The sequence below is a fragment of the Cyprinodon tularosa genome, unplaced genomic scaffold (assembly GCF_016077235.1).
Source record: "Cyprinodon tularosa strain WSP-4 unplaced genomic scaffold, ASM1607723v1 ctg189, whole genome shotgun sequence".
Classification (NCBI taxonomy): Eukaryota; Metazoa; Chordata; class Actinopteri; order Cyprinodontiformes; family Cyprinodontidae; genus Cyprinodon; species Cyprinodon tularosa.
This window is the reverse complement of record NW_024038669.1, coordinates 3,928,708-3,953,145: the sequence shown is the minus strand read 5'-3', so window position 1 is coordinate 3,953,145 and position 24,438 is coordinate 3,928,708. Positions and strand designations below refer to the sequence as shown.

Sequence of the window (24,438 nt, the reverse complement as noted above, 5' to 3'; positions counted from 1 at the left end):
TCTCTATACACATGTAGGACTATTTACTGTAGGTGTAACATGAATTCAGTGAGGAACCCGTGGATAATCCTAAATGGGCCTCATGTGTTAATGTAAAGTATTTTGAATAACCAGCTATTTTTATTAATTAACCTCTTTAGTTTGAAGATCAGCTCATTTTTCTACAGGGAAATGAATGAGCTTCAAGGAAATTTGGGGGAATTTAATATGACGCTCTTATCAAACGGAAGTCCACACCCTTTGACACACACACACACTTGAGCTGTAAAACTTGTAGTTTTCCTGCTAACTTTTCAGTCGCCTGGATGAACAGCAGCAGCAGCATGTTGGTGTTTCGCTCCTGGATCCTGTGCGCCGCCTGGTTCTCCTGCCTCTTCAGCTCAGCCTCCAGCAGACATGGCAGAGGTAAGACAAACGGGTCTTTAAAGGAAGAGTGTGCGCAGGTGATTTATTTGAGCGTTTCTCCGGAGCTGATTCTGTTGAAGGAGAAAGTTTCCAAGTGGAAAAAGTTGCGCGTAAAGTAGATCCGCGTTGGAGCGCTTAGAGCGGAGCCACTTCAAGAAACATTTCTTTCTACTTGGTTTAGAAGCCCCGGAATGTTCTGGTGGATTATATACTTTGCTTAAATTAATATAGCTACTTTTAATTTGTGATCAAACGATATCAAATTAAAAGGGGGGGGGGGTATCTAATAGGCTAATATTAGGGAGAGCTGTCTGTCATTTAAAATGACAGAGAATGGGAAAGAATCTCAAAGACAGTGCAACTGAAGTTATTTCAATCATCCATCCATTCATCCAATGAAGGAAGGAAGAAAGAAAGAAAGAAAGAAAGAAAGCTGTTTCATTTCTATTCATTTGAACAAGTTTCAAAGAATAAAAAATTTAATCATATCAAATCAGTTTAATCAAAATAAGCAGCAATGTTTTTCTTTTTACTCTTTGAACACAAAGTCTTAATCATTCCTATTTTGTCAGTAAACCTACAGATTTTATTTGTAATTTTGTTTACACCAGTGCAAAACAAAAAAAAATTTCGCAATAGAACATTGCGAATATTCAGATTGGTTCGGTCCAAAAGATGAAAATATGCATTATTATATATATTTTCCTCCTTTTTTATTTATTTATTTATTCTTTGTCTAGAAGTCTCTTGTTATTGATGCGTATTCTTGTTTTTGCACTTAATCAGTGTGTGATGTCCTGATGTTAGTTATTTGTAAAAGATTTAATGGAAAGTCTGGTTTCAGAGCTTTAAAAGACCTCTTCTCTTTAAACCTGAAGGTTGATGGAATGATTTCCAGTCATTCTTATTGTTGCTAGAGCTCATGTAGAAAAGTTTTGCTCATATCGTGGGCTGAGTGGATAAAAGAAGGATCATTTTTTTCTAAGAAGGTGAATTAGATTGTTAGTAACTTAATTTCTACAACAACAAAAAAACTAAAAACAACCTAATTTTCAACCAAAACCTCAAACTCAACACTATTCCTGACATTTTTGAATTGAAAAAGCTTCTTGGATGGGAAGAAAAACGTCATTTGTTTTAAATTTTTTTTTTTTGGAATGACTATGACCTGGATCATTGAGAATCTACACCAGCATACCTCATTTTCTGTTTAACACAAACAGAAATGTGTATTTCTTTGCTCATTTCTTAGATTTTGTTAAGTTTTCTGACAAAAAAAAAACAATACTGATAGTAAGTTTTAATCATTATAAATATAAAAAATAGCCTAATTAATCCAGAGCTTGGAATCAGAAGTACAAATCATTGCTTATATTCGTTATTAAAGGAAAGTCTTTAAATTAGCTTTATTGCTTTCATTATTGCAGCTCTAAATGTTTCCTACGTCTTTCTGCAGAAAACATTTACTGTGTTTAATTTTGAGCTATAATTTCCCTGCAAGCTACAACTTATTGACTCTTAACATCTGCAAACAGCTCAGACTTATCATCAGATTCCTCAGGGACTTACTGACAACATATTAAATGCTTAACAAGTTTACTGACAAAAAAAATAAAAAAATAGAAACCCAGTGGGGGAATAATAGAGATTTCTGAAAGCAATTCATATTTTAATCCATCAGAAATATAAAGCCACAGGCGAATTCTGATAAGCCTGTTTTTGTCAAATAGATTATGGAACGATGAAGGTTTTGCTAACAAGACTGTTAGCCTTTGCTGTTTGCATTTCATCTATCTGCTCTCTTGAGAGACCCGCCAACAAACCACTCCATGAGTTTGGAGCTAAGCTTCAGCGCCACTGGAGCGCGGTCCCTGTTGCTTCACTGACTGTCTCACGAAGGCGTAAACACTGGGTCTCATTAATTTGCATAGAAATTTAATTACTTGCCGTTTGAAGTGGTCTTTTTATTTATGAGCCTCGGGCCACAGACTGAAGAAAAACTTTGAAGCATCTTAATTATCCCTTGCAGTAATGCTGCCGAGTTTAGAACAATACTTCCCTGAGATTGCTACTAAAACTATTCACTCCAGAGACTAGACCTCACAACCAAATTCATGTGTAAATGATGAATGGTCTGAATCTTAGTCTCCATAAGGAATATTCCAGTCTTTACAGAGCTGCTGTATGTGGAAAAAGCCTGAAGGCATTGGACCCCTAAAAAAATGATATTCATGCCATCTTATAGTTTGTGGGTTATAGTCTGTGGAAATAGAATAATTTACAATTTGCCTGAAATGTGTGAACTTGATGTTCAACCGTTTTTTTTTTTTTTTTTGCCCTTTGGTTCCCTGAGTTCTGTTAATGGGTAAAGTTAGCACACAGCTTAAAGTGAACATATAAAACACCCTTAAAGGAAAAATATTTACATAATGTAATCTGCACAGGAAGGGTAGACTGTATGGGACCTAACTGAGCTCACTTTCTTTGCTCCAACATCACAAATATAAAATTGAGATCCTTCTTTTAGCTAATGGATGTTTGACTTTGGGTAGGTTAAAATTAACCTGACTCCGCCAGATGGATTTGCTCCGCATATCCATCTGGAAACCTTCCGTAGAATTAATTTTGGGAAGGGGTGAAAATACTGGTTAGCTGATTGGCCTATGTTGGTGATAGACGGGCCAAATAAACCAATCAGATCAACGAAGCATATGACATAACAGAGCGACGAAGAAGAGGAGCCAATTGATAGATCAAACTCTTGCCGAAACCAGTCGGGAGAAGAGCAAAAACATCTTTTCCTCTGAGAAAAGCCTTCAGAGCAGTGTTTTGCTCTTCCGATTCCGATAAAACTTGCTCAATAGCCACGCTAACGTTAGTTTCATCGGCTGAAGCCGCCATGTTCTTTAGACTGAACTGTCGCGCTTCTTGTTGCGTCACACCTCAACCCGCCTCAAAGCCAATGCTGATTGGACGTTCGTTTGGTGAACGGCTCCAAATTTTCTTCAACGGAGAGTCTCCAGACTGAAATCTTAAAAGTTCGCGAGATCAGGATGGTCTCATGAGGCTAGGTTAAAATACCCTTTAGATATACTTCACAGCAAAGTACCGATGATTAGTGGCGCCACCAGGGGGTGGCAACCCACTGGCCAGTGTAAATTGTACTACCATCAGCTAAGCATTTCGTCACATTGTGCACAGTCAGCGACGTAACAATAAAAATCCCACAATAAACCAAAATATGAGTAGAAGTTTACTTAAGTCTTTATGATTTCTACTGGCAAGTTTACCACAATAGTAGAATAAAAAACCCTGAAATTATGGCTTTTAGTTTCAGTGTGCCACCCTAAGATTTTTAGTGGCCCCATCTGGCCACCTCTATGAAACATTTCTGGAGGCGCCATTGCCGCTGATACATAGTACATCGGGCCATTTTAGACTTCATCTGTGACCTTTTCGGTACCTGGAATCCAGATATATATTTTTGCAACTACATGAACTGTATTCACCTTGTGTTCATTGTTTTTATTGAGATTTTGGATGACTAGGACAAATAGACACAGTTCTTCTTTTTTTAATTGACAATTCCACAAAAACAAACCCTTTCACGATAAACTCTGATCATATTTTAATTTGTAGAGGGTTTTAATGGCTCAAAAAGTAGAGAAGTAAAAGTACATATTTTATACCTCTAATGCAACAAAATAAAAGTAAAATTCTCAATTTAAAAATACAGATCCTCAGAAAAATACTTAAGAACTGTAACAAGGCAAATGCACTTAGTTACCATAGACCTCTGCCCTTCTTTTAAACCATTGCTACTTAGGGTACACATTATTTTGACTGTTAATAGTTTGTAATAGCAGTCTGGGTTACATTTGTGTCTATAGGAACAGTGTTGGACAGGGGTCTCCCTCTCTGGTTTCCAAAAGCTTGGTCCTGGAGCCTTTGACAGGAATTACTGCTTAAACACACCCAAAGCAAATTAATGGCTCATTACCAGACCTTTGTCAAATCTGATGGCATTTCCAAAAGTTGATTAAATCAACAACCCTGTAGGTGTGGGTAATCCAAAAAGATGCCCATTTGGGGGTAAATGCAAGCAGGCAGATAGAATGCTCAGTGCTAATAGTTTGTCATTGTCAATCAATTATCTTCAGCCACTGTTGAACCTAAAGACTAACTTTTTATTTTTAAGACAAATGTTCACAGCTTTAGGCTTTTCAAAAACATGTTTAGTCTCCTTTTAATGTGCAGTATTTGCATTATTCTATTACTGAAGTATTTTTAACCAGTTTACTGCAATGTAGAACTTTTAACTGGGAAACTGGATTCTGTCAAAGCAGACATCTTTGTAATGCAACCTACCAGCAGAATAATGCAGATTATTAGCAGCATACTAAGAGGTGAGCTTATTTAAACTGTTATGGAATTTCTTACCTGCTCTGCAGTTGAAACATGAAGGCCTAACAAATTCAGACACAGACAGAAAGTCTGGGCCATCAAACATCTGAATTATTACTACCTAACACAGGGATAAAAAGCTTGATGCATTGTAGTGTGCTTTCTGGTGTCCTTTGGGAGGAAATACCTGTCGACTCGAGTTTGATGGTGCTGCTGAAAGGACAAATGTTCTAAGAAGAGTCTTGTCCTCTGGTCTCTCTCAAAGTCCTTCCCTTTGCTGCCTCTTTAAATTGGCACAGACATTTAAACCCTCCTTTACATTAAGAGAAAGCAATCTTAGTTTTATAATGCTTCCACAAACCAACCATTTTCTACTAATTAGTTTGCTTTATGTTGTTACAATTTGTCAGACAGCATGAGTCATTCAAACTGGAGTTTTTCTCTAAGCTATGGGGGCGCTCTGACTGCAGTTTTCTGGCCCATCACGATCTTTGAAAAGCTTGACATTTCAATTTGGGCTGACATTGAATTTTTTTTATTTTTTATAAGTTAAAAAATTAAAATACTTTTTCAATGCCTTCATCTTATTTTATAAAAAAAAGAGCAATACCATTATTTTTAACATACATTCATTACCTCATAATATATCTACATAACTGTTTTAGAACATTCATCTATCATCTTGATTTTTCTCTCCCTCTCTTTTGTCCCTCCTCAGACACCGTAGCCACATCTAAACAACCTACCAAGGTTATTAAATATCTGCTGGTAGGCCAAGTTTTAGTCAACTGTGCCACAACTATCCTGTTAGTTTAGATGTGTTGAAGTGGAATGTGTTTATGCTATTTAAGTATGTGGGATTATTTTTGTTGACGTTGTTTTTGTGTTTCAATTTGCTTTTCTTTGTAAATGGTAAATGGCCTGTACTTATATAGACCTTTTTCAAGTCAGAGAACTTGACCAAAGCGCTTTACAATACATTCAGTCATTCACCCATTCATGCACATATTCACACACTGATGGTGGGAAGCTCCATTATAGCCCCAGCTAGACTGGGGCTCGCTGACAGAAGCAAAGCTGCAGTGCACTGCCGCCACCAGGTCCTCTGGCCACCGTCAGTCGGCAATGCAGGTGAAGTGTCTTGCCTAAGGACACAATGACAGTAAAAGGACGGAGCTGGGGCTTTAGCCGACAACCCTCCGGCAGCAGGACAAACTCTTTCATCTACTGTCGTTTTTAAAGAATGGTTAAACTATGACTTGGGTGACATATAAGATCCATCCATCCATCCATCCATCCATCCATCCATCCATCCATCCATCCATCCATCCATCCATCCATCCATCCATCCATCCATCCATCGCTACCTTAGAGTTCAGACAGTTTGAGTCTGTAAAAATCTGACATACAAAGCTATAAGAACCTACTCTGTAACCCAACATGCAACATGAAACATCAGCTGTGCTGCTTCCATCAACACCCTTGTTTATAGATGTTGGAGATCGGCCTGTTTTCCAGTGTGGTCCTGTTTCTCTGACCGTGACTGAGTGGATGTGCTCTCTTCGTCCTCTGGCATGGGAGCTGCCTTGGAGCTTGTCTGCCTGGCTGTGTGTTTCCTGCCTTTTACAGCTGCTTTTTGTATCTCTGCTTCTGTCTCCTTGAACCCCAGTCGGCCTCGGCAGATGGCCGCTCACACTGAGCCTGGTTCTGCTGGAGGTTTCTTCCTGTTAAAAGGGAGTTTTTCCTCTCCACTGTCGCTACAAGCATGCTTAGTATGAGGGATTGTATTTGAGTCAATGAGTTGATGCAATCAACTGGTTTTCCTTAGATAGAAAACTTTGTATCAATTTGACTGGATGATCTGGTTGAACTGTAAAGTGCCTTGAGATGACATGTGTTGTGAATTTGGCGCTATATAAATAAACTGAATTGAAAATTGAATTGAACATGCATCAGTTTCCTTATTTAAAGTTAATAACCTGAGAGGATGTAGTTGTGGTAGTCCGTTCTAATGTGGCTCCCCGGTCAATGCATGCATGGATATTTTTAGTTTCTGACTTACTGGGTGTTTCATTATCATTTCAAAAGCATTAGCAGAGAAAAAAGGACATTTTGTTGAAATATCCTTTTATCTGTTCAATGTGTTGGATCCCAATGCTGCTGTAGCTTCATTACAGCTGCATCCTGAAGCTTTGGGGAAGCTTTTATGTCCTCTGCATTCACAATAATTGGCTTTTTGCACCGAGGTAAATGACACCAACATGAAATTCTGATTTAGGTTAATCCTCCCTCCCACTGAAAACCAGCCTTCGTGATTTATTCCACTTTAAAAAGGGAGGTGTTAGTTTCTGATTTCTTATTTTTTGGATGCTGGAAAGCTTGCTGTCAGCTGAGTCTGCAGAGGAAAAAACAGACTTTGGTAGAAGTATCAAACTGAGTCACTGGAGACGAAAAAGTCAGGAAGTTCAGAGTCTTAAAGATAACTGAAAATTGGTGAGAACAACAGAGATAAGTTTGTTCAGATGGAGATGTTCTGCGATGCATTGATCTTTTAAATTACATGTCCAAATGTTTTAAGTCCTCCTCATTTACTTTAGCCTAATATTGTAACTAAACACTATCGAGTGAAGGTTTTATTGGATTTCAGCTTAATTTTGATTTTTGAACACATTTTAATTTGTTTTCTAAGAAGTCAGAGCACAAGTTAAAACACAGCCAAAATGAAAGAATCTCTAAGAGAACCAAGTCTAGGAAACCTGGCTCACTGCAAAGGAAATGTAACAATAACCCAATGAGAGAGTGGTTTCAAAATGTTTGCCCAACACTGCAAATCTTTGCACAGTTACAATAGTTAAAATACATCTTGAGTAAGGGTATAGATTTATGAAAACTACACTGTTGGCACATGTCTGGGTCCATTAAATGAATACTAGAGATACTGGAACAGGTAAAGTTGAAAAATGATCAACAGTTAAACTAGTTCTGGGCTAGTTTTACTGCTTGTTGATCAGCATAGAAATTATTGTATTAGAATGTAACTCATTTCTATGTAGTTTAGCATAAAATGTTCCTTTATATGTTTTGATGAAAGTTTATTTAAGACTAAAAACAAAAAAAATTGGTAACAAAATTAACTCAAGGTAAACAGATACACAGAAAGAGCTTATTTATATAAAATAACCTCCAACAGAAAATATTTTTTACTTTCTTTTAACCAGGACCCTTTTACAAAGACACAATTGATTATGTTACTAGTTATATCTATGTTTGATTTTAGGATTGAAAAACTTTAAATTATATAAATCATATATCGTGACCCAGCAGGTTTCAACAGATTTATAGAGATGGATGGATGGATGGATGGATGGATGGATGGATGGATGGATGGATGGATGGATGGATGGATGGATGGATGTCCCCAACCTGACTGCTAAACAAGGAAACTTAAAGGAATCTATAATTTTGCTTCCTTTTAAGAAAGGCAAAGGAAGCCATAGCCGTTCTTGTTTCTTCAGACATTTAGCGGAAGATAGTTCAGTCAGCAGTGATCTGAATTAGCCATTAGAGCTTCTCTCTCATGGGTTTCATGCTTCAAATCTTCTCTGTTACTGAGACCGATTAATGACTCAGACTGAACTCTCATTGCACCCCACGTGTAATCATCATACCCCCCTCGCTGTGACCTCAGGGGAGAGCATTCAGATTTTCTCTCTGACTCCCCGCTTCTTGTTTCCAGTGGATGAAGTGTTTAGGTTTGTACTCATATGTGTGTTTGAATGATAACCTGCTCAGAGTCCAGCATCGATCCACTAACAGAGAGAGTCTGCAGCTGAGAATGACATCTGCACTGATGGAGAATGAGCCACTTTAGCTGCTTTCTGTCTGACCTATTGATCTGATTGTGTAACCACAAACAAAGCAAGCAGAGGAGACACAAACATCCATGTCTGCAGAGGCTCTTTCATTGTTTGACAAATGACAGCTTCATTGTAGGGTAGATAGGGTATTGATGTTCTTTAGAAAACTGAACATTGTACTAAACAACAAGCAATCGAGCAGGTTCCTGCTTCCCTTCTGCTGTTCTGAGCTTTCGAGGTGGTCTTCACAGATGTTCTGGGAGAAAATAAGACCTCTCAGAGCAAACTGGATTGGAACTTTTGTTGAACAAATATTATTAAGTGCTACTTTGTGTTGCTGCAGCTATAGGGTGAACATAAACTGGCCATTACCAACCCAACAAGGCCAGTAACACCAACAATACACTTTTATGTCCTAAGCCCTGCTTTTTGTTATTGAAACCTCTGATGGTTGACAAAATTACACTAACGGTTGGATTTCGCAGAATTTTTTAATTTTTGCTGTGAGTCAAAGGACTTCTTCATGCTGTTTCTTTTACAATCGTTGGGTGTTGTCATTTAGGTTTTCGTTTCTTTCTATGTTCTGATCTTTTCCTTGTCATGAATTATTCTCTAAAAGTTCTTTCTATATTCAAGTATAGTTTTTACCATTATGGGTTGCCATATTATTTAATTTCTTTGATTAGTTTCTTAGTGTTTTTGTATTATATAGTGTTCAAAATGTATTCGTTTTGGTCAAAATTACCCTTTTTGTAGTTTTATTTGTTTATTTGCGTCTTAGTTCAGTTGATCTCACCTTTATCGTTTCCATTCCTCAGCTTCTCTGCTTATATTTTGCCACAGTAGCTTCACATTTTCCTCTGATTATTTCCATCATTTTAATATCATTTTATTGCCATTCTCCATTCTTCCCTCAGCATCTAGCTAACTGGTTGGTCATTGTTCTTTCATGGATTCTCTTGCTGCTATCCATTAGACTGCCTATTTCACAGCCCTTGTTCCATGTCCTGTTCTTCCCACAACTTGTGCATGAAACTATATTATCACTTAGTTTTGACATCGAGTCTCTTATTTTTTAAGCCAAGTTTGGAAGAAGGAAACAGGGAATTGATGAGAAGTATAAAGAGGCAACTTGTCAAGTTGCCTCTTTACAAGTCCAGATAAGAGAAGGCAAGATGGCATACAGGCTGGAAAGTAAACGAGACAGATCGATTCAGAAGATACACTTTGAAGAGGCATTTGACCGAAACCACTCTGATGAGCGAGTTAACGACCCATCAGAACCCTCCCCTAACAACCATTAACACATCCCAGGTGACCTCTTTGGCCCATCTAGTAGAATGGACCAGAGCCACCTTTTGTTTGACTCCTAATTCTTTGTGACACCTACAGAATATTAATCTCAGTGCTTCCCATCACTAGTTAGAATTGATTAAGACTGTTGGATAAGAGGCGAATCGTCTTCTGGAAAACTACCAGTTGCCTAAACTGACCCTTTCAAGCTTGACAATGACCTGGACGACTGAGAATTACTCTGAAACAAAATCAATTGTGAATTTTTATTTTCCTAAATATGAATATGAAAGTTTAAACTAAAATAAAACAGATTCAAATAATTACTTTTAATCGGATTACTTGATAAAAAATAACCCAGCCATGGATGGAACTTCATCACTCAGCCGAATGTTAAGTAGAAACACCGTCCATATTGAAACTGCTCAAAGGAAATCTGAACATTTTGACCCCTTTTACAGATCATAAATAATCAAAGCTTAAGTTTTATTTCCTTTGCAGGACTTACCCAAACAATGACACAGAAACATCTGGATTTAAAGTACTGGTCAGTAGTTAGCATATTCTGTTATATCCACAGAATGCAGAGAGAAACACAAAACCTCTGGGTCCTTTGTCTTTCCAATCTCTACTTCAAGGGTCACATTATAGATATCTAGAGGTGTCACTAGAAGGTTCTAAAACTCACAGTTTAAGGGTTTTACTGATACAGTCTACTTTTTCTGCACATTGACTGTTTTTTAAAGGCTATTTGCAAAATCGTGTTGTAGTTCCTTTTTAACAACTTTGTAAAGAGCAGAATTTTTATACTTTCAAGCTTTTCCTGAGTCGTTTTTTATATTAATGCATTTGGGACTGTCGATGAACGATGAAACTGCTGCCTCCCTGGGGTCTGTGACATGTTGGGAAAAGCTGATGAAATACAGACTTAAAGCTTTGCACTATTAGTAAGGACACATATTTTTCCCTTAGTGTTTGGACCTTTCAGTACTTGTATGCATGGTTTATATAGTTCTTTGAGTCAGGCATTATGCTGTGATGACTAACAGTCTGATTGGGTGATCACCTTTATTGTTGGGGATGAATCAGTCGTCTTTGTTGCTACTGGGATGAATAATTCACAGAATGTATTGAAAGTAGGACTTTGTCATCACTTTGGCAGATGGTGCTGTTCTACTTTCCCTCCATGATGCTGCATGCTGCTTAAGGCAAACTTATGTCTGCATCATGATTTCCATATGCTCCTTCTGGGTGGAGAAGCATTCAATGCTTGTCATTTTAAAGGGGTCAAATGAACACTTGGACACCTACAGATGGAGGGTTTTTAAAGGCCCATCCACACATCCAATGAGCATCACTCTGTTAGCAGCTTTATGCAATGCAGCACAGCCCGGTGCGGACGAATCATTACCTAAACGAATCCTACCGATTTGTGTAGTAAGTGAATCATACTGAGAGTGGCGCTGTGTCACTATAATAAAAAAAAATCACACAGATTTTACTTGGAATAGATAATGCACTGATTTATGTCATTTATGTCATAATATGCAAAGGGTTCTTATTCATTATTATTAGATTATTGATCTTAAAGTGGTATTAGCAGCACTTGTTTGTTCTCATCTGAGCCAACTGACTTCCAGTCTCAATAAATTTAAACATAATCTGAAGTGATTACCTGAAAAGTCAGTCTGATCTCTTCTATCTGTTAGGGAACATACTAGTGTGTTAAAGGACTGCAGATAGCATATTTAATATCACTATAACACCTGTGAGATTTTATGTTTAAACAGTTAAGTGACTTAGACAAGATGGAAATTATTACAGTAGAAGCCTTTTAAAATGGCCCTTCCCAGTCAAACGCCAGCCAATTTACAGCCAACTTTCCTCCAACTCCCATCAAAATCCCCTCTACCTTCCAGCCACTGCAGTGACCTCCTCTTGCATATTTTTTTACTCTAACTCCACCCTTTCACTGAATTACAGGGGCTAACCAGGAGATAATGCTTCTCTTTAGATCTTAATGTCCACAAATCATGACAGAAAGAATATTTTAGTACAAATATTGATCTTTGAAAAGGAACTGTAGGGGACTAGCCAAAGACGCATCGAGGAAAGTGGGGAGATTTTTGAATGGCTACTACTGTAAATGCTAATCAAAAATATAAAAATTAAGTTCGTCATTGAAGCGTAATTTAAATGTTACATAAGAAATAATGTATAAATGTTATACATTGCCTGAATTTATGGTGTATGCGACTAATTTAGTGGCGAGAGTGGCATCGGATGAAGGAGCTTTCCGTGTTGTTGTGTCCTTGGGCAAGAAACCTCACCTGCATTGTCTACTGATGGTGGTTAGAGGGACTGGGGACACCCGTGTACAGCAGTCACGCTTCTGTCAGCGAGCCCCAGGGCAGCAGTGGCTACAATGTAGTTTGCAACCATCAGTGTGTGAGTGAATGGGTGAATGTAGTGTTAAGTGCTTTGGTCAGGTCCTCTGACTTGAGGACATACCTTATTAGATATTCAAGCTGTAGGCTGTGTTGTAATCAAGTAATTATTTTAGTAATAAGAATTTAATAGGGGAAGATAGATGCTAGATTCAAATGATCTTTGTTTTATGAAGGTGTGGTAGCTTTTATTTTGTGTTTGTTTCACCACGAATCACGAACGTAGAGAAGACAAAGGAGATTGTGGTGGACTTCAGGAGAAGGCCTGCCCAGCACGCTCCCCTGATCATCAACGGTGCTGAGGTGGAGCAGGTGAGCAGCACCAAGTTCCTGGGTGTCCACATCTCTCAAGACCTGTCCTGGGACACCAACACCGCGTCCCTGGGAAAGAAAGCCCAACAGAGACTCTACTTCCTGCGGAAACTGAGGAGAGCAAGAGCCCCGTCCCCCATCCTGCACTCCTTCTACAAGGGCACCATCGAGAGCATCTTGACCAGCAGCATCACCGTGTGGTACGGAGCCTGCACTGCAGCCTGCCGCAAGACACTGCAGCGCACCATGAAAGCAGCTGGGAAGATCCTCGGTGTCCCCCTCCCCTCTCTATTGGACATTTATCACTCCCGCCTCACCGGCAGAGCCACCAGGATCGCAGGTGACCCCACCCACCCCGCCCACAATGTCTTCACCTTGCTGCCGTCCGGGAGAAGGCTGCAGAGTCTCCGGGCCAGAACCAGTAGGCTCAGAGACAGCTTCTTCCATCAGGCAGTGAGGATGCTCAATTCCCTCCATGCCCTGCCCCCCTTCGGCCCCCCCTGACCCCCCAATATCCCCATCCTCTACTACTTTCCACTACTCTCCCCAGGACTGCTACTCTATGCACTATTTGCACCATTCCAACTACTGTTTACATATTTATAATATTAATTTTAATAATATTTATTTTATATCTTAGGTTTTTATTTTCGTGCTATGGCTCATTTAATATATATATATATTTTTATAATTTATTATGCACCGTGGGGTTGAGGGGATGGAAATTTCATCTGTGTTGTATGTTACATGTAGCACATTTGACAATAAAGTTGAGTTGAGTTGAGTTGAATCATTACATGTAGCCAAAACCCTAAAAAAGTTGTGCTAATCATGGATTTTTTTTTAAGTAAAGGAACAGACAAACCAGATAGAGTTCTGTAAATAACACACTAAATGGGCCGCAAATACGTTTATTGCCAATTTTAACTGGAGAATCAATAATTTAGTGTGATGACTAATTTATGGTTAATGGATATCCTAACCCTGTTCCTTTTATCAGGGGGATGCAGATTGGTTAGACGGTTAAAACCAGGATGCACATTCATATCCAGAGTGGCTTTTCTGCTTCAACCTCAACCATGTGTAAAAAGGTTATTGAATTTTCTTAAAAGTTGAGTATGCTGGTGAAGGTTCTCAGTCATCCAGGTCATATTAAGAAGGAAATAACCTTAAAATAAGGGAGTGGACTCAGGTTCCAGCTTTCAAAAACTTACAATGCAGCTATTTAGTTAATCCCTTCCTTCCGTAAAAATTCAAAAAATATCCACTGGACTTGGTTTTCAAGATTTGAAGACCTTGTATCGCTTGTATCAAGCGATACAAGGCGTTGTCTATATAAGACTCAAACTCACTGCGGATCCAGACATTTGAATTGAGAAAGCTTCCTGGAGAGGTGGCGAAACGTCTTCAAATCTTGAAAACCAAGTCCAGTGGATATTTTTTGAATTTTTACGGAATGACTATGACCTGGATGACTGAGAACCTTCATCAGCTTAATCCCTTCCTGTTATCATTGCAGCCCCACCCACTGTACAGACGAGTGAAGGACTTCCTCTATTCAGGCCAGTCCAACAATCCCCTTTAACGACCAACCTTTTAGACACTTAGATGGGTATGGGGTATTGCTGTCCAACAAAAGAAGCCAAACGACCTCCATTCCAAATGGATGGACGCCTTCGTCTGCTCCAATTTCCATGTTTTCAAAACAAAACAAGGCTGTGTTGGGCTACTGTACAAAACCTCGCACTCAATGCTATTCCTGACATTTTGAATTGAAAAAGCTTCCTGGATGGGAAGCGAATTGTCTTCAAACTCGGAAACCAAGTTCAATGGATTGTTTTTAATTTTTTGTTGGAATAAAATTGGAGTCTGTGTCCAAAAATCAAGAAATTTATATCAGCTCCGCTAATTCTACCCAGAGGATCGATCTAATATCAGCCTGATCCTTGAAGAAGAGATGTTTACTGTAATGTCAGTGGAAGTGTATAAATATATTTGATCCTGTAGGTATAATTTTAACCAAAGATGATAAACAATGTTTGTTCTACTCTTGTTTAAAAACAAAACAAAAAAAACACTGTGGTTATATGCTGTACAAGATTCCAACCCAGGAAAGTTACGGCTCAGTTAAAACACGTCAATTTAAGCTTCCTGCCAATTATGAATGTACAGGAACCTGTGACCCGAACCGAAGTGGTTCTGCTGGTGTTTGTAACAAAGCTGCATCATTCTCATTAAAGTACCAGTTTGCTTGAGCTGAGGCTTTACCAGCCTCCTCACTGGTGCTGAACGGGTTTTTGGCTCGCCGCATGTCAGAGCATGGATTTAGTTAAACCACTGAAGCGAACTGCAGTCCTGGTTTACACTTTCATTATCGAGATTTGTTTGGAGACATATTGTACAACCTGAACACAGATGATATCTCTGCGTAGTGGGATGGCTTTGTCAGATAAATTGTCAGAGAAAAGCAAGAAGCAACAAGCAAAAAGTCCTTAAAAAAGTCCTTAAAGATTGCTGGACTAAAAACAGAAGGTTTGTGGTTCTCGGCCTAAAAGGCGATGCTGAGACGAGTTTTAAAAACTAGTTTTTATGTGGACAAAATGCTCACTGCTCAAGTGTAGCAACAATTAATTAGCTAATTTGATGTCTCCTCCCGACCACCTGCCGCACTGCGAGGCTTTGATTAAAAATGGATGCTTCTCTCATAATTTCCCTGCAGCCTTACAGCTAATCACAGAGCACGGTCACAATCTGTTGATAGTAACCGCAGATAAAAGACAAAAGCTCCTTTCAGTTTAAGATAGTGTAATCTGGAAACCATCTCTGCTGACAGGACTCAACCTGCATGCAGATGAACCAACCGCCCGCTCCGATCTCCTGAGGCGAGCCCACAGTCTGTTTCCCAACCTCTCTGAGCCACATTTCAGAGCTTTTATTGTTTTCCTTAACTTGCATGAATCTCACAGGGGATTCCTTTGATCTGCTGGAGAAAGTGCTCCAGAAGCAGCTGGAGGCTCAGTCTGATCTCCAAGCATGATGGTGTGCAAGGAAGGAGGTCACAGGAAGCATCTGAAGGATTATCATCTTCCATTAGCTTTACCTTAAGGTTTCAGACGCCAAAAATCTGCATTATAACTAAACGCAATCTCCTCAGAGGTTAATGGACGTTAAAGATTTACAAAATTGTGCAAAAATGTTTGTTCAAACCTCATTCTTTATACTCTTCTTCCAAATACCCATGTTCGGCTGCTCTTCCAATTACTTTTTATAAAAGTCCTTAAACTGTTCACCATTTTTCACAATTTTAGGTGCACACTGCATAGTCTGCTAAAATACAGGCTCAAGTATTAGAATTATATTGTAAAGAAACCCTTCAGGAATACAAAAAAACAACAACAACAAAAAAACCATCTGGATTGAGTAAAAGGAAGGTCTGGTTGCTAAAAATTAGGGATAACCCAAGAGTTTTGGGTAATACTCTTGACACTTAAGGTAAAGGTGCTAACAGTAACGGATTATATACTAAATATTAATATCTTTTAAAATCTTGGAAGCAAGTTATAAAATCTCTCCAGTAGCACCAGAAACTAGGAAAAAGTCTTTAGTTTTGTCTATTTTAAGAACTGGAACCTAAGATGAGTTTTCGTCATTTATTTTCCAAACCCAGGCAGGGAAAAAAGGTCATGCTGTCAGTAAATGACTTCATGGTCCACAGACAGGTTTTATTTTTAAAACATGTCAACTTCGTCCCGGTACAGAGGAAAACTGGATAACACGACCTTTCACACAACAGGGCACCCAGTCTTTAGGCTGTTAAGGGTAATCCTCACACCCAGCTGGGATCCTTCATATAATGAGGTAAATCTGCCCTCTGAGAGTTCAGTGGTAAAATCCTGGGATTGGCTCTGACTCATCCTCAGCCCTTTGTTCACCTGAAGGCTTGGCTCTGATTCTGCGGCAGCTTACTGTCCTCATAAAGACGTAAAGGTAGACCAGATAGCATGACCAACCTGAAATAACAGATGCACTGACGGCAGCACTGTTTTAAATCAGGCAGATTTAACCTGATGGTTGGGTATAAAACTTTCCAAACCAGGGTAAAACATCTCAGCTTGCATCAGTTTTCACCTTTTAACTCTCTTTTACTCTTCAGGTTCCACTGGATCATAGTGGTGAAATTGCATGAATATTGAGTGTAATCAAGGGGTAAAAAAAAAAAGCTTATTTTGGTCATTAAACAAAACAGTAACTGAACGTTGGACCCAATTCTGCAACCACCTGGAAATATGCCAGTTATTTATTATTACTTTCATTCAGAGCGTTGAACAGCAAAAGGCTCTGAAGGGCTCCGTGTTCTTAACAGACTTGTTATTTTTGCAGGTGGGTCATGAACGGGTCCAGTCCTGTTGTCTCTTTCATTTACTGCTGTAACTCCAGAACCAGTTCATTAATCTCCGTTTGCAGCTCTCCCTGTGTAAGAGGTACTCCTAGTAGTGGGCTGTAAAGCTTTTGCTTTTATTTTGAAGATCACTGACCTCTCTCTCTTTGAGGTCAACTTCCTGAAAGAAAGATTCATGGCATGCAAACATGGTTGGCTTGACCTTGTTGTAAGAGTCTGATCCTCCCCATCAGTGGTGCAGACCACTGGGTTAAAAATGAGTGGAATTAGGGAAAAGGTTTGGTTTAATTTGGTTTATTAAAGTTACTTTGTATTAACTTGGTATTAATCATTGATTTTCTGCAGGATAGTAGATTAGCTGCACTTCTTCCCTCCTATCTATCCTACTATCAGAAAATTGCTTGCAAAATATATATTTTTTAAACTAGGAAAAAAATAAATCAATCTTTAACATGGTAAACACTGTGATGCTAACTGACTTTCTGTCTTAATCGCCTTATTCGGTTTAATTATTAGAATTAACCTCAGAATGTAGGACCCAGAATTCTAACCACAAAGACTGTGATATAAAAAAGGCATTTATTGAAATAAGCGTGCTGCTGCTTGTCAGCTGCGGTGGGCTCAATGGATTCTCTGCAGGAGTACAGGCTCAGGTCAGTGACTTCAAAACTTAAATGAGGAACAATAATGAGCATGAAAGCCACCAAGCTGGGACAGTTCAGTCCTAGCCCAGAAGGAGTGAAGTCCAGAGGAACAGAACTCTGTTGCTTGTTACGGAGCCAGAACGAGAGATCTAGGAGAGAAGATGAGCGGTGTCCTTTAGTAGCCAGAGCATTCATTTCAACCAAAAGATCCAGGATAGTAAAACTCTGCGCTGGTCAGAAGACAGAGTTGAGGTCAGCAGAAGGCAGAATCCAGGGTACAGCCTGGAAACACAGGACAGCCAAACAGAGCAAAACAGGGGTGGCCAAAGTTTAGAAGTCCATGGGCAGAAACAGGTCAGGATCAGGCAGAACTGAACACAGGGAATGTTAAAGTTAGTCTCACTAGAAGCTTGAATAATCTGGCACAAAAGGCTGGGACCTGAAGGCTTGAATAGCAGCAGGAACAGGTGAATATGATGAGAGATAATGAACGTATGGCAGAGCAAAGCCAAGGAGAGTAGAAAGAAGTAAAACCCAGCCTAAAGGTGCCAAGATCACGACAATGGTATCGCTAAATACTGCAAAAAGCCCCAAGAATCTGAAATCAAATTTGTTCTAGAGGAGCCCAGAGAGGATGGTGACTGAGGCATTTTTTCCCACCTTGGTTTTCCAAAACTAAACTAAATCTGGGTAGGAATGGAATGAGATTCAGTTTATTAAACCTATCTTCATTTATTTATTCCTTATTTTCCTGCAGCTGAAGATAATTTAATCAGATGCAATGACTTCATTAGCTACAAAGCTCAAAAATAATTAAGGACAGTTTAAAAGCAGGAAATTGAATTAGAAACTTACTTTATTTCAACATTAATTAAAATTATTGTGTCAATTTGGACACAAATGGTCCCAAATTGTCTGATATTTCTGGTGAAAGTGACCCAAAGCAACACATTTTCTAGTTTGATTCAATGTAATAACTAACCATCAGAATGTGCTTTTTTTATTTTATTTTACTGGATATGTAAGTAGATTTGGATGTAACTAATCAGAGAGAGGGTGTGAAAACAGGTTACTTTGTGATGTTTAGTGCTTTAAACTGCTGGGATCCAATCCTGTCCACACAAATAATTTGGAGTGAAGTAAGATAATAAAAACCCCAGTAAGAAGTTCAGTCTGAACCTGAAATCAAAGTGTCCATATCTAGAATAGGAAGGTCCTTGGCACGTTGCTAAGTAATTCCTTATCGTTTTCGTCCAGATGTTTAAATCTTGGCCCGTTTGAAGCTTCCAGCTGTGTTCAGGGGGATATCTGCTTGTCGATGTTCTGTTCGGATAAAAGCCTCCTTCATCTCATTCCTGCTTCACAGGTACAGAAGTTGTCTGAATTGACAAACTGATAGAATTAATTATGTTCTGTATCTGTGCCAGGAGGTTTTATGTGACTACATGTCTGACTTTCCTCCTCACCAGACAGTTTGTGGGCTATTGCAGGAGGAAGTAAATTACTTTTTTCATCTTTAATGGCTTCCTCTGCCATGATTGGACCTCCTTGCAGTGTCGTCTGGGACACAAATGGCTGAAGGACACTTCGCTTACTATGCTTTATCTCAGACGGAGAGGACAGAAATCAATGCTTCCAGTGTTTTCTGTCCTCTCGGCAGACCGAAAAATCCCATCTTATTGAATGTCCTGGTTCTAAATCTTTTCTAAACACAGTCCACACCTTGTCTTTACTTAGTGCGGGATAAACTGAACCACTGTCTGGAGGAGAAGCAATGAAAAAAGGAGTAAAGCTCTGATTTCTCTGCAAGGTTAGTTGGGTTTCTGTGTTTCAAACACTCAAACTCGTGTTTTTTTATTAAAAAAACAATGACCTTTGTTTAACCACTGTTCATCTAATGTTGAGCAGCTCATTTTGCTGTCGGCCATGACAGTTTAAAAACAATAAATGATTGTAACTCAGAAATTCACCCCTCTGGGGTTACTCCCATCACCAGTGTCCTGGCTGTAGAAGTTGCTATGGTACATGGCCTTGTTAATTTCCCCCTAAAAGTAGTAAAGCTCTTCTGTAACCTTAGTAAAAAAAAAAGCCCATAATGACACGATTGCCGTTTGGGTCATATTAAGCATGTTAATTCATAAATCAACACTTTAGTCTAGGTGAAGTTGATTTTGACTGCAGGTCGTTTTACTCAAACCTCTACACACCATTCGGATGTTTATTAGCTCCTTCCACATGTATCTTCTGTTGGTGTTGGACGGTTTCAGACATTTTAGTGTTATCAATAATGTTCTTGATGACTGTGGGCCCTACAGCTTTCAGATCATCAACACTCACTTCCTGTGCAGCTGTGAGCTGATTCCTTACCTTCCTGGGATAATTTTTACCCCATAAAGAAATCCCACATGCAGTTACCCATGGAGGATGAACCATTTCTTCCACCAACAATGACCTTTTAATCTGGCTTCTCGGTGCAGGTCTTGGAGTTGCTTTTGTGGCTGAAGGTTGTAGGACTGCCTTTTGTTCAGTATTTTACTGAATTTATTGTTATTCTTGAATAATGCACTGGTTCTTCATTGGATTAACTTGAAAAATGATCTGTCCATAGACCCTTTAATTTCACTGCTCTTACATTTGATTTCTTATTTATTTATAACTTTCTGACCCAGTGCTGCTCATCACCGAACTGTTTCTGGATTCTAGAAGTTGCTATTGGAGCACATTTTGGTACCACCATTTATTCATGGCAGTTTTTCCGCAGCCCAAGTAACCTGAAGTTGGATTTTCCAGAAGAAGTTTACCCATCTTCTGCAGTCCAATCCTGGATCTTGCTGCCAATCTAGAGATAGCTCTGCACTGGTGGCAACCTAATGCTGTCATTGAGATTTCTTTAAGAAAAAGTTGAGTTGCCTGATTCAGTGATTATCCTGAACCTTATATCTCAGTGCAGAACTTTTGAAAACCAGATGTTCTAGGTTAATTTTTTTTTTTACCAAAAAACGCACTTTTGCATTAAAAACCTAATTAACAATATTGTGAACAAATTAATAGCAACAATACAACAGAACAGATTTAAAAAAGGATTACACTTTTATTTAAAAAGATCATTTAATTATCAGCTAAACCAAATCATCTTCAATGACATGTCAAAAGGCCAAAACCAAAATGTCATCGGTGAAAACATCAAATTATTTTCCTATCTGAAATATTTACTGTTGATTAAACACATTTCTATGAACTGTAGCTGTTTCTGGACTTGTTTCATTCGTGGAGAACAAAATGTTTGTAAGTTTCCCTTCCCGTGTCAGCGCAGAGCATTGGTGCTGTCTACAGGAACAGATTGATTTGTTGATTTGGGTCCAGTCCTACTCCCTGTGACGAAAAGCATTGATGTTTGTTGCTTACATTTAACCAGGGTCGAAAAAAGCAGTTTCCCTCTAAAGCAACAGTTCTGCTCTTCTACACCAGTCAGAACAACAGAGTCATGTGGGATCCTTGGAATGAATTGTTGACGTTTCTTCTATCTGCAAAAAAAACCCACACAATTCTACTAACATTCATGAAACTCATCTCTGTTCTCTGATAGGCTGCTGTTAGCAAAGAGTTTAAAGATCCTAACTATTGACTCAAAACTTGTTGATCCTATGAGATTTGGGGCTTTTTCCTGATAATTTAATTTATTTAAATTTAATAATCAGGTAGTAGTGTAAAAGAAGAAAGAAATCAGCTCAAGTCTGTGAAAAAGTCCTGTAATTGTTATGGTTCACCCCTTTTGGGACTCAGTTATCAGTTATTCTGTTTTGTTTATTTTTGGCTTATTTTCCATTATATTCAAGCAGTCTTTAGTTACTCTCTGTTGCCCCCTTGTGCCTGTTTCCTTTCACCTAGGCTTACATCTAGTTAGTTCCACTTACACCTGCTCCATATTCAGCTTATTAGCCTATCCTTTGTTCTATTCCCCTTATTTTTACTCAGTTCTGGTTCCTCGTTTTTGTTTGTTGCTTCCTCATCTCTGGCTCCCCACTTGAGTTTTTCCCTGATGTTTGCTCATTTTTTATTCTTGTTTGGATTTTTGGATTTTGCTTCATTAAAATTACAAGAACTAATCTCTGCATTTGGGTTATCAAGGAAACCCCCCCCCCCCCCCCCCCCCCCGTTGATAGTAATCAGTTTCAACTTCAAAATATCTAAAAAAACAACTGTTAAATCTACAACTTTTGCCCTTTGAACGGCATGAAATTATATCTTTTTACACACCCTCCAACAATTTGCATGGATGTCAAACCCGACTCATCTTGGAGGTATTTATGTCATGCATAAATATGTCATCAGACAAAAAAAAAAAATGAGAGAAGAGAAAACATCATGAGTAATATTATCTGTAGCATTTAACACTATTGTGGTTTGAAAGAAAGATGTTTAAATGACGAACACATTGCTTTGATGATGTGCAGCTCACCATGCAGCAGAGCAATGAACAGACCTGGAAACAGCAGAGATGAGGGCATAGAAAGATGTTTCCCCGGCTGCACGCTGAGACAACCGATTTAATGTTTTGTGCCGGCTGTTTGTAGAGCTTGGGCCCTCCTTCCTGCATGTGAAGAAGCCAGCTTTCATAAACAGATAATGACATTAGAGGGCTGCTGGTTTGCAGAGCTTCGCTGATAAAATCTCTTGAGTTTCAGCCGAAGACATGAAACTGGATTTTGATATCAGGGACCTTTATCCACAGGCAGTGCAGATCCAGCTTCTCATTTTTTGCGAATAAGCCGATTTGCTGCAGTTCAACGTGTCATTGCAGGCGGCACACTGTGAGATTCGTTATTTTTTTTAGCCTGCCCCTTCCTCCTACCTTGATCCATCTTCCAACCAAAGCTGGTTATGATTTCCTGCACAATTTCGAATAGGTAAACAAATCTAAAACTAGCTAATTGCACTCAGAGTTTTATTTAGTTTAGTGAAATCCAATAAATATCTGAGGTTATTTAGTGTTGGAGTAAAGGTACTGTTAACTCAGGGAGGTCAATCAGCTCCACAGTAGCACGATCCCGTTGCAGCTTTATTAGAAAACACAGAAAGCTGTCATAATGTTTCATGTTATTTGAAAAATTACATTCAGCTTCATTTTATCTCACAGCCTGAGGTTAGACTTAGATTCTTTGACCTAATTTCTGCCACATGAAAAATTATTATTAAAGCTTTCTTAAAGAAAGAGAATGTAAAACAGCTTTGTGCATATATCGCTTTATAATCTTAACCAAACTCTGCATTTATTCTTTTTCTCATTTCGTTGCATAAAATCAGAAATTGGGGTCTGCTCTGATAGTCTTACCTCAGTACTTTGTAGAACCACCTTTAGGAGCAGTTCCAGATTCGGGTCTTTTGGACTTTATCTCCTCCAGTTCTGAACATCTATAAACTCCATCTTTGTTTATTCTTCCCCACAGAACTCAGGGGCAGGTTGAGTTTCTGTGATCATCAATTTTCAGGTCCTGAGAACTTTCACTGGCCAGTTTAATATATTAATCACCACTATGTCTGTCTGATTGGGCGGTGTGTTCAGGGTGGTGGGCACTTTTAACTTTCCTTCACAAAGAGTGGTTTTATATTGGCCAAACACTCGTTTTGGAAATGTCTTTCTTTTCTTCTAAATATAGAAAAGGGGGAAGAACACTTCCTTTGAAATGTTTCCTGGTTAGCCAGTCTGCGGTTTCCAGACATGATAATCAAAAAGTCCAGCCTTGTGGACTGCACAGACTCCATATAGACTGTTTCTCCCACATGATATATGTATATATTCTTCAGGTCCTCCACAGTCTCTGACGTCCTTGTCAAGCCTGTCAGTTTAGCTGAAAGATAGGGATATATTCTTAGAATTAACCCTGTTTTTTCCACTTCCCAGAACTTCCTCCTTGTCTTACATGGTTCCTTTGTCTTCAAGATGCAAGCCTTTCACAGAACAGCTTAATTTATAGTGAGGTGAAATCACACAAAGTGGCCCTTCCCATTCAAACGCCAACCAAATGGCAGCCAACTTCCCTCCAAATTCCAGCGAAAATCCCCTCCAACTTCCAGCCACTCGAGTGACCCCTTTCATATTTTTTTTAACTTATTTACAGGGTCTGACCAGGAGATGGCTCTTCTTTTTAAATCTTATTGTCCACTAATAATAACAGAACAACTATTTTAGTACAAATATTGATGTTTAAAGAGGAATTGTAGGGGACCAGCCAAGGGCCAATCAAGGAAAGTGGGGAAATGAATGACTACTGCTGTATACCATTTACTGATAAAATGACTCACAAAATCCGTTGGTTTTATTAGATTTTAATTAAAGGAAGACAGGTCAGAATTCATATTCAGGGTGATGCTAATTTAACAAAAATCCAACTGGGATTAATTTCAACCAAAACTTTCTTATTTTTCCCCAGCCCTAAGTATAAACCTGTAGATGTTTCAATTAGTGTTGCACTGATACCTATACCAGTATCGGGCGGGGCCCCAATATAGCACTAAAATGGTGGTATCGTTATTGGCGAGTACCAACATAGGGCAATGATACCATTTTGAGAGCCAAAAGTTTAATCAACTATTGTCACCCATTCCAGGTAGGCAATAAAAAGTTCTACTGGATTCACTTTGTATTAGTCTTCTTCCTGCTTCACAAAGGTAGGCAG

General features: G+C 38.9%; 1 protein-coding gene across 3 annotated transcripts in view; it reads left to right on the top strand.

The window, feature by feature from the left end:
* Positions 1-252: 252 nt before the first annotated feature.
* tfpia (tissue factor pathway inhibitor a) overlaps positions 253-24,438 on the top strand; it is a 50,385-nt gene continuing 26,199 nt past the window's right edge. For all 3 annotated transcript variants that reach the window (XM_038282943.1, XM_038282942.1, XM_038282941.1), the window contains exon 1: positions 253-405. In XM_038282943.1, the coding sequence (XP_038138871.1) occupies positions 306-405 (100 nt within the window). In that variant the 5' untranslated portion in view covers positions 253-305. The remainder of the gene's footprint in view (positions 406-24,438) is intronic.